This window comes from Volvox carteri, assembly GCF_000143455.1.
Source record: "Volvox carteri f. nagariensis unplaced genomic scaffold VOLCAscaffold_96, whole genome shotgun sequence".
Classification (NCBI taxonomy): domain Eukaryota; kingdom Viridiplantae; phylum Chlorophyta; class Chlorophyceae; order Chlamydomonadales; family Volvocaceae; genus Volvox; species Volvox carteri.
In genome coordinates, this window is record NW_003307639.1 from 113343 (window position 1) to 122739 (window position 9397).

A 9397-nucleotide genomic window follows, 5' to 3' on the forward strand; every position below is an offset into this window, starting at 1 on the left:
TCCATCAGCCATACCATCAGCTGTACCTTCATTGAGAAGCCCCACCCAGGCCCAGCACCAGGAAGCCCAACATGACCAAAGTCAGAGTGTACACCAACCAGTCATCCTCCACGGGTTGCTTCTTTATATCAAGGGCGCCAAGCGGCCTGACCATTGTCAGCAGATTATTGGAGCATGGATTCCGCTGTCTTTTATCTAGTGAGATAAAGTGCCTGCATGGCTGAGCTGATGGACAAACAATGGTGCACTTCGATCACTCTCAACACTGTGCTTAGGATTCACAGGGACTGACGGAAAGACCTAGCACAAGCACACCGGGGCACACACAAGGGCGCCACCCTGCCGGTCTGACCATCATGTCCCAGGCTAGACAGAACACGAGCACGTCTCAACCCATTCATGGGCCAGCTGCACGGTGGCAACACCGCCAGCTCAGCGGGTTTGTGGTCATTCACCAGCCACAGCCAGGACTCCAGTCTCACCAGCCCCAAACGTTTGGGGTTAACCCCACCCTCTCACACTCAAACTACAAGCTGGCCGCTCACAGATGGAATCTGCCTGGCCACTGTGGAATGGCATCCGTGTGCATATTCAATGCTCAGGAGAGGTGGAATAGCCGACGGAGCTCCTTGTGGACATAAGCCAGGCTGTATGTCTCATTTTCCAGATCACCACCCTGAACATACCAGTGGAGGCGCGGGCTCCAGGTGCCAGCCTTGCCAGCCGCCCCAGCATGCACAGTGTTGCCATGCAGGAAAATGATCTGGCCAGGCTGTCCCCGCATCCTCATGACTGGGTGACTCGGGAGGTGCGACACGAACCTCAGGGCTGTCTCGTCCGGCAGGGTCAATGTGTTCGCCAGGGACAGGCCTGATGGCGTGCCACCCCGCCCCGCCCCCTGACCGCTGTGGGGGCTGGCCTCCCCACCTGCCGCACTGCTTCTGTCGGCTCTGCTTGCATCACCTGCTTCGGCATCATCAGCTGCTGCAGCAGCAGCTGCAGCAGCAGGCTCTGCCCGAGCAGCAAACGCCTGCACAGTGTGGTGGCTCCCTGGGCTCACCCACAGCTCGATGTCCTGCTCCAATGGCACGATTGCAACAAACGACATCCCTCTGCCAGGCTGCATGTCCACGTGCAGCGTCTGCCGACGAATGGGGGCTGTGCCGCCAGGGTTGTTGCCAAGGATCACACCAGGCTTGACCAGGTGCAAGCCAGGGATCCGCTCCACTATGTCTTGGATAACACCCTCCACGTAGGATGCTATGTTCGACAGGCTAGGCCCCGGCTGCACCTTGTCCAGCTTGACCATCATACGCCTCCCGGTTCCATTGCTGAGTCGGAGCCTGCCCTCGTGGGTAAGCCGTGGTAGCCCTCCCTGCCGCGAGGGAAGGTCCCCACGCTGAAATATTGCTGCTGCCTTATCGCCTGACACGAGCTCAGTGGCGCTTGTGGGAACATCAGGAGTGATCAGAGAGGCGAGGTGGGGATCGTCTACTACCGCAAACCCCTCCTTGTCAAGCATCACCGGGACCATGTCTATCGTGTGCGTGAAAAGGTCTGTTTCGAGTACATGGCTGTCCTCTGGTTCCGGCTCAGATTCCACGTCCGAGTCTGATGATGACTGGATGGCCCGGTTCCTGGTGGGCCTTCGCCGATGGCGAGACTCCCGATAGGACACCACCGCACCAGCCATGCGGCGGATCTCTCGCTCAAGGTGTGCTTCATCATTGGGCAGCAGTCTCCTCCTCTCGTCTGCTGCTTGAGCAGCCGCCTCACCGCCACGGGCATCCTCAGGCGCCGGCGGTGGCAGCTGCACAGTAGCAGAGGCGCCCCCCTCCTGCAGGCCGCATTGCACGGAGTAATGCACAGGAGGCACGTTGGGTTCACCAGGCTGGTCAACGGGCAGTGTCATGCGGTGCACCCGTTGTGTGCTCTGTGGTGCACCCTCCCTCACACGGACCGCCCCGCCCCTCAGGCTCCACCCCGTCGTGCTGCTCCTGTGGAGTGTCATTTGGTGCACCCGTTGCATGCTCTGTGGTACACCGGTGTACCCTCAATTATGTAGACCGACCCCGCCCCTCAGGCTCCCCCACCTCCTGTCTTACCGTGCACGGAAACCGTGGGCTGGGCATGGCAGCTCGTCCTGCAGCCGACGGGGATGGCACAGCAGCCGCCTCACCGCCACGGGCGTCCTCCTCCTGCAGGCCGCGTCACACAGAGTGATGCACAGGAGGCATGACACGTTCGCCAAGGTTGGTCGACGAGCAGTCATGGCAGCGGGAAGCAGACTTGCACCGAAGCCCTGGTATACCGGAGTACACCACAGAGAACACAGCAAGCAAGTGCATCTGAGGATGCCCCCCTTCGTGCCATCCCCAGCCGACACACTCCACCCCCTCGTGCTGCTCCTGTGGAGTGTCATTTGGTGCACCCGTTGCATGCTCTGTGGTACACCGGTGTACCCTCAATTATGTAGACCGACCCCGCCCCTCAGGCTCCCCCACCTGCTGTCTTACCGTGCACGGAAACCGTGGGCTGGGCATGGCAGCTCGTCCTGCAGCCGACGGGGATGGCACAGCAGCCGCCTCACCGCCACGGGCGTCCTCCTCCTGCAGGCCGCGTCACACAGAGTGATGCACAGGAGGCATGACACGTTCGCCAGGTTGATCGACGGGCAGTCATGGCAGCGGGAAGCAGACTTGCACCGAAGCCCAGGTGTACCGGAGTACACCACAGAGAACACAGCAAGCAAGTGCATCTGAGGATGCCCCCCTTCGTGCCATCCCCAGCCGACACACTCCACCCCCTTGTGCTGCTCCTGTGGAGTGTCATTTGGTGCACCCGTTGCATGCTCTGTGGTACACCGGTGTACCCTCAATTATGTAGACCGACCCCGCCCCTCAGGCTCCCCCACCTGCTGTCTTACCGTGCACGGAAACCGTGGAGCGGCATCATCTGTATCATTGCGTCCCCTGTCTATCTCCCGTTGCTGCTCCTCATCGTCCGCCACCAGCCGGGTCATGTTTGGGGCCCGCTTTCGCTTCCTGGTCTCGTTGCACACACCAAAGCCTAGATGAACCAGCTCCTCTGACTGCAGGAGCAGCGACAGGGGACGGACGGGGGTCAGGGAGACCGCACGACACTCAAGGTGCGACCATACTCCCCCCTGCCATGCATGAGCTTGGTCTTGATCTCACCCATAATCCTACCTGTTCGCCTGCTTCTGAAGGGGCCAGCCCATTGCTCTGGCCAGCACCAGAGACCTCTGTGCCATCCTCGGACACCCCATACTCGCCAGCATCACCAGTGCCACCGTGCTTCACCGGGTCCACCATGGCAGCATCACCTCCCTGGGTGGATGGTGACAGGCAAGAAGATCGTGCGTGTGTGTTATGGGTGCGGGAAGGATGGAAGGCCGCGGGCCGGCGACAGGGCAGTGGTACATACCTCAGCTCCCCCGGAGGTCACCACCTCCTCACCAGCCTTCAAAGCTTCTTCATTCCCCTGTGACATACACAATCTGTTTGTAAAGGTGCCCATGCATATTGCTCCCCGCCCCAGCCCTGGAGCTGGAAACCCACCGTTGTCATGGTCCTGTCAGCCGCGCTGGCTGCCTGTGACGTGATGACACTGGCGGCACGGAGGTGAAGCGCAAAGCTTGAAGCGGCATGCTCAGACAAAGCCGTGCTGCGTGCAGGGACCCCTGGCATGGTACACAACCCGCTGCTGTGCTCAGGGAGGCTGCCAGCGGCGTGCTGGCTGCCTGGCAGCCCACACTCAGCAGCTATCGGCGGCAAAGCTGCTGCATTCTTGATGATCTGCATGTGTGCAGGCACCCTGGCTTCAGCTGAGACAACCTGGGCGGAACAAAGGCAGGTAGCGTACCTCATCATACAGCCGAGTCCATGGCCGCATGGGCCAATGGTACATCATGTTGTCCTCGCGACCAATCTGTCCTTGGGCTGGTGTGGTGTGTCTTATGTGGTCCCGGACAAACACCAGAGCGGCATCATGGCTCATGCCCCTGATCCGCTCTTTGTACTCGTTTGTCTTCATCGCCAATCCTTCACGGATGTACCTCTTAAGGCTCTCCTCCTTGGCGCCACTACCAAGCATTCCGACTAGCGTCCTCTCCACCTGTGAGGACGGACACAATCTGTTTGCGCGCCGAACACTTCTCAACAACAACCTGGCACAGTATTCACCTGATTGCCAGCCGAGAATCTCATTGATACGAGATCGTCTGGCTTGCTGCGCCTTGGAACTGTAGCAACCCACTCAATGCCATCGACAATAACTATGAAGGTTTCTCCGGCGCGGCACTGTGCAAGTTCACACGCAAAGTTAAACACTTCACGTTTAAGGCGTTGGCCTATTTGTCTCTTCTGTAAGTAAAGGTCGCGTATCTGCATAAAGGTACCAGATGGTGTCATTTTCACAGCAATCTCATAGTGCTAAACCAGTGACGTTTCTTATTGGTGCTGCAAATTGTCCAAATGTTCACATGACTTCTGGGCAGCAAGAGGTGAAATGCCGTACAATTCCGGACCCCGGTCCGGAAGTGTACGGCATCTTAAAAATTATGCTGAATCCTGCTAAACAAATGCGTACACCCTGTATGTAAACATTTAGAGTTTCCTGGCAGTGCCTGTTGGGCGCTAGATAAGTTCAGAAGATGGCGGCGAGCAGATCAGCATACCCGGTAAGCCAGTCTTTTTCTGGGTGGACAAGCTTGTAGATATTAATTGGACATTCCAAACGGAAATTTAAGGACGGTTTCTTGTCCCGAGAAGTTAGCAATTGGAAATGTGTTGTATAGGCGTATCCAAACGTTTCAGAGGGAGGTTGTTTCGCCCGTAACAAGTTTGTTACGGGCGAAACAAACTGGATTTCCACAGTCCCACCACTCAAAGAGCTCCCCACACCATCGCAAAGTCCCTTTTTTATTACAGACACATGTAACAGGTTGTCGTCGCTTGAGATTGTCGATATATGACTGCTGGATTGTGACCAGGCGAACTCCTTACATGTCTTGCTGCACCTCTGTCACCCGGCGTTCATACATTGCTGCACACGACACATCACCGGCATCCACAGAAGCCTGCGCAAAGCTGTCACCTCTGTCACCCGGCGTTCATACATTGCTGCACACGACACATCACCGGCATCCACAGAAGCCTGCGCAAAGCTGTCACCTCTGTCACCCGGCGTTCATACATTGCTGCACACGACACATCACCGGCATCCACAGAAGCCTGCGCAAAGCTGTCACCTCTGTCACCCGGCGTTCATACATTGCTGCACACGACACATCACCGGCATCCACAGAAGCCTGCGCAAAGCTGTCACCTCTGTCACCCGGCGTTCATACATTGCTGCACACGACACATCACCGGCATCCACAGAAGCCTGCGCAAAGCTATCTCCCGGCGTCCATACATTGCTGCACACGTCACATCACCCCTGGCACACTACGACGCCCCCTAGATGCGGGGATATGGTGAGAGAAACCTGGTAACATGCCAATGCCTAGCAAGTACCACCTTGAGACCTGCACTGGATGGCTTACTGGGATGAGGCATCGCCCAACATGGCCATGGCACGATAGCGTTGGCGAACCACCATTCTCCATCTGGTATTTTAATGGGCTTGCTTCTCACAACTGGGCAGCGCAGACGCCGGTCAACCTGGGCTTGCAGGCTTGGGCCCCGGAACCAGTCTGCCCTCACTACCTCATAAATGGCACGGTCTGGCCCCTTGTGGCGGATAAGGGCCTTCACCACCCCGAACCACATGAGGCCATCCCCTTCTGCATCTGGCCGCACCAGGAACCATGACCCCTTCTGGAGCTTCATCTCCCCAACCCAGATCTCCTTCATGATCTTGCAGCGACTATGGACACGACCCTCCTTGTTGTACCGCTGATACAAGAGCTCGAGCCCCTCTAGCTCCGTTGGACCCAGTCTGTACATTTCCTCCTCGATGTTCCCTAGTCGTATAACTGGCAAACCCTCGCACAAGTACGTCTCGGGGTCCCACATTCCCGGGTCGACTTCATCCTCGTCACCATCCCGCCTGCCCAGGACAGCATACTCGGGCGATTGCCGGAGCTTTAGCGTCACTTCCTTGTCCAGCGCTGAAAAGAACATGCTAGACTCCATATAGACCTTACTGTGAGCAAGCCGGGACAGCATGCCCCAGATGGACTCCGGTTGAAACATGGCCCATGCAAATAGGGGCCCTGCACGTGTGCATGGGTGTCAGGTGGTAGGGGTGTGGGTGTCAGGTTGTCGAAAATAGTGTCAGGTGGTGTGGGGGGCGCCTCGATCCCAAGGTCACTCGAAACCACAGGCTACTCACCAAACATCTCAATACCATCCACAAGGTGGAGTAAGTTGTGAAGCTTGATATCCAGCTCCACTGCTGACAGGTGCCGCTCCACCCCACAAATGGCAGATGCTACTCGCTCACGCAGCCCGCTCAGCTCCTCCCTGTAATCGAAATTTGGAAGATCTCACTCTTAGGGACACACTACTCCATCTAGGCCCTGTAATCGAGTTACAATATGCCTACCGTGTTATGGCCTTGTCCCAGAGGTCACCGCAGGCCTGGAGAAGGTCCAAGTACACCCCCTCCAAAGTGGCTGGCAACCTCGCTGCAGCGATGGCATAATACCCGATCGGCCCCGCGAGCAGAAACATTGTATGCGTCTTCAGGCAAAACATTGTGGCGAATCTGCCGTACAAAGAGTGTTCAAAGCTTTACGCTACTAACGGACAAATACATAAGCATTCATTTACCTTGAAAAAATAAAGGAATTCTATAGCTTCTTACAAAATCAAGAACTCACCCTGGTCGTTCAAAAGTTGCATGAAGATTCTACAATTTTCATACTATGAAAGAGCGCTTCTTCATTTCTTCATTGCGTCTAAAGCTTAACGTATCCTTCCAACACAATGTCCATGGACAACGGCAATGAGGTCGGCGCCTACGAGTTTGACCGGAACACCCTGGACAACATCGCCCGTCGGCGACAAGATCGCCCACGCAAAAAATACAGCCAGCATCGTCCAGTGGATGAGTTTGGAGTACATAAGTTTGCCAGGGCAAACAATCTAAGTCAGTTTACCGCGCGCCAATTGGAGGATGCCTTGTCCAAGGAAAGGTGCCATATGGACGACCTTGTCAACCTATTGCGCCAATCTAGTGACATTGACGCAAAGCAGTTGCTTGGGGACATTGGCTTGACACCACTTCATGCTGCTCTGGTCGCCTCGAAAGTTTGTCCACAGAGTACTAGAAAATCAAACACTTCTACACGAAGGTACGCCTGTGGCTTTCTTAGTGTATTGCCGCCTTGTGAATTGTCATTAACTCGTCCCTGGACGTGTTTCCATCTGTACACATGCAGCACCTTTGCGAAGAGCGCTGCAGATGTGGACCTCTCGACCATCCCCGAGGCATACCACCCTTGCTTTCGGAGAATGGGGAATGATGCTGCGAGCGCGTTCAACAACATCATGTGTGAGAGGTAGGTACACGGAATACCACAGAGTTGTGGATGCATGACTCCATGTATGTCTGTTGAACACTTGACACACTCTGCACACTTCTATGAATCAGGGATCAGTTAATTGATTAGTTGATTATGGCCGCTCATTTCGTGCAGATTGCTACGTTTGGGTTACATTTGGGAGCACCTTGTTGACTGTTACAAGCTAAGGGCTACACCCTCCGGCCTCAACCTCGATCTCTGGCATGTCCTGAAGAATTGGCTTGGTCAGCTGTGCAACTTGAGGACAGGTGGTACTGCTCATCTGTCCCAGCTCAAGGCCCAGCCAGTAGCCCTCCAGGCAGTGATGGATGCTCTGAAGGAAACCATTAGGCATGCCATGCAGAATCGACAAAAGGGTAGGTGTTGGTAGTTGACAGTTTAGCCAGAGGATCATTTAGCCTGGCTGCTAATTGTGTTGCATGTTACTTTACCACACTTGTGTATTGTGTAGGCAAAAAGCGCCAACTAATGGGCCTGCCGGCTGTCCCTCCACAAGGAGAGAAGTACAATGCGGACAAACTCTTGTTGGAGGTGAAGGAGGCGTTTGGTCATCATGACTATTCAAAGAAGGGCATGGCTGGACAGGATACCGCAAATGCTGGTGAGATTTTTACCCGCTGAACCTGTTGGCTATTGTGTGAACATTTATGGCATATCCACCTCACCATGCAGCAGGTGTTGTAGTTGAGTGTTTGGGGTGTCACTACCTCGTGCTTTGAATTAGTATGCTTTGCATTATCATTTGTATATTGTCCTATGTACTGTATCACCTCACTATTGTATAACACTCTGCAGGTGGGGAGTTGGAGGTCAACCCCACAGAAGGAGATGGTGTGCCCGATATGGGACCGGAGGTGGACGTGATGACAGGAACTGTAGGAGAGGAACCGGCGGATGATTGGATGGACGACACTCTTGCCCAGTTGCATGAACCTAGCCGCCGGCGCCTGCTTCCAGAGCCGGCATTCGCACGGATACGAAAAGAGATGCATCTACTGTCAGAGGATGAGGAGGAGTATGAGAGTGAGGGTAGTAGCCCGGAGTGCACCCAGCAAGAGGGTGAGGTTGACACAGGGGAGGGGGAGGAGAGTGAGTCCGAATTGTCTGAGGAGGAATTGGATGAGAAGACGGTGGGTGGAAGTGGAAAGCAGCGGAGTGTGCAACAGCACCCTAAGCGCCCAAGTGGTAACAGGCCTGTGGTGATGGAGCAGTCTGCCAGGGGACAGCCGGCAAAGAGGGTAAAGGCTTCTACCTCTGCTCCAGAGTTAGTGGATACTGGCGCGTACGGCCTGTGTGTCGAAGGAGCTAAGACCCCCAGCAGGGGCAGAAGCAGGGGGCGAGGCAGCCAGGAGCAAGGGAAAGGGCTTGGAGCAAAGCCCCCCAGGGGCAGGGGCAGGGGCAGGGGCTAGCATAGCTTGTGTAGCTAGTATTGCCTTTAAGTTGTTGCATTTAAGCTTGTGAGTTGGTGGCCTGGTTTATGCTTATGGGCGACAATTGCATGACTGGGTGACAGGGGTGACAATAATGCGCGCAGGCTTGAGAGTGGGACTTCTGGGCCCATAATACATTGAAAGGCCGAGTGAGAGGGGTGACAACATTGCGTGATGGCTGTTGTGGATGGTGGGTGACAGGGGTGACAACATTGCGCGCAGGCTTGTGTGGATGCCAGGTGACAGATCTGACAAATTGGGTACACATGTGTGAATGCTGCGTGACAACAAAGCGTGCAGGCTTGTGTGAATGCTGCTTGACATTGGTGGCATTGGTGACACAAACATTGTTGTGAATGCCGGGTGGTGACGCTGACGTTGATGACACANACATTGTTGTGAATGCCGGGTG

At 55.5% G+C, this 9397-nt stretch overlaps 3 protein-coding genes across 3 annotated transcripts in view; 1 reads left to right on the forward strand and 2 right to left on the reverse strand.

Moving 5' to 3' along the window:
• The window catches only part of VOLCADRAFT_99810 (uncharacterized protein), a gene marked incomplete at both ends in the record, with an annotated part of 1521 nt that extends 1322 nt beyond the window's left edge, over positions 1-199 (forward strand). Inside the window, one exon of the mRNA XM_002958485.1 lies at positions 134-199. Within this exon, the coding sequence (XP_002958531.1) occupies positions 134-199 (66 nt within the window). The remainder of the gene's footprint in view (positions 1-133) is intronic.
• Positions 200-598: 399 nt separating this feature from the next.
• On the reverse strand, positions 599-4438 carry jtnpB1-1 (jordan transposition protein; the record flags this gene model as incomplete). The annotated part of the gene is made up of 11 exons (XM_002958499.1): positions 4206-4438; positions 3886-4137; positions 3582-3614; positions 3448-3504; positions 3210-3350; positions 2915-3091; positions 2591-2609; positions 2505-2554; positions 2106-2198; positions 1061-1837; positions 599-676 (listed from the first exon to the last, which is right to left on the reverse strand). The coding sequence occupies exons 1-11, from the start codon at positions 4431-4433 to the stop codon at positions 599-601; spliced, it is 1905 nt and encodes a 634-aa protein (XP_002958545.1). The 5' UTR covers positions 4434-4438.
• Positions 4439-5483: 1045 nt separating this feature from the next.
• On the reverse strand, positions 5484-6725 carry jtnpA1 (uncharacterized protein; the record flags this gene model as incomplete). The annotated part of the gene is made up of 3 exons (XM_002958500.1): positions 5484-6241; positions 6361-6491; positions 6574-6725. The coding sequence occupies 3 exons, from the start codon at positions 6723-6725 to the stop codon at positions 5484-5486; spliced, it is 1041 nt and encodes a 346-aa protein (XP_002958546.1).
• Between the last annotated feature and the right edge of the window lie 2672 nt (positions 6726-9397).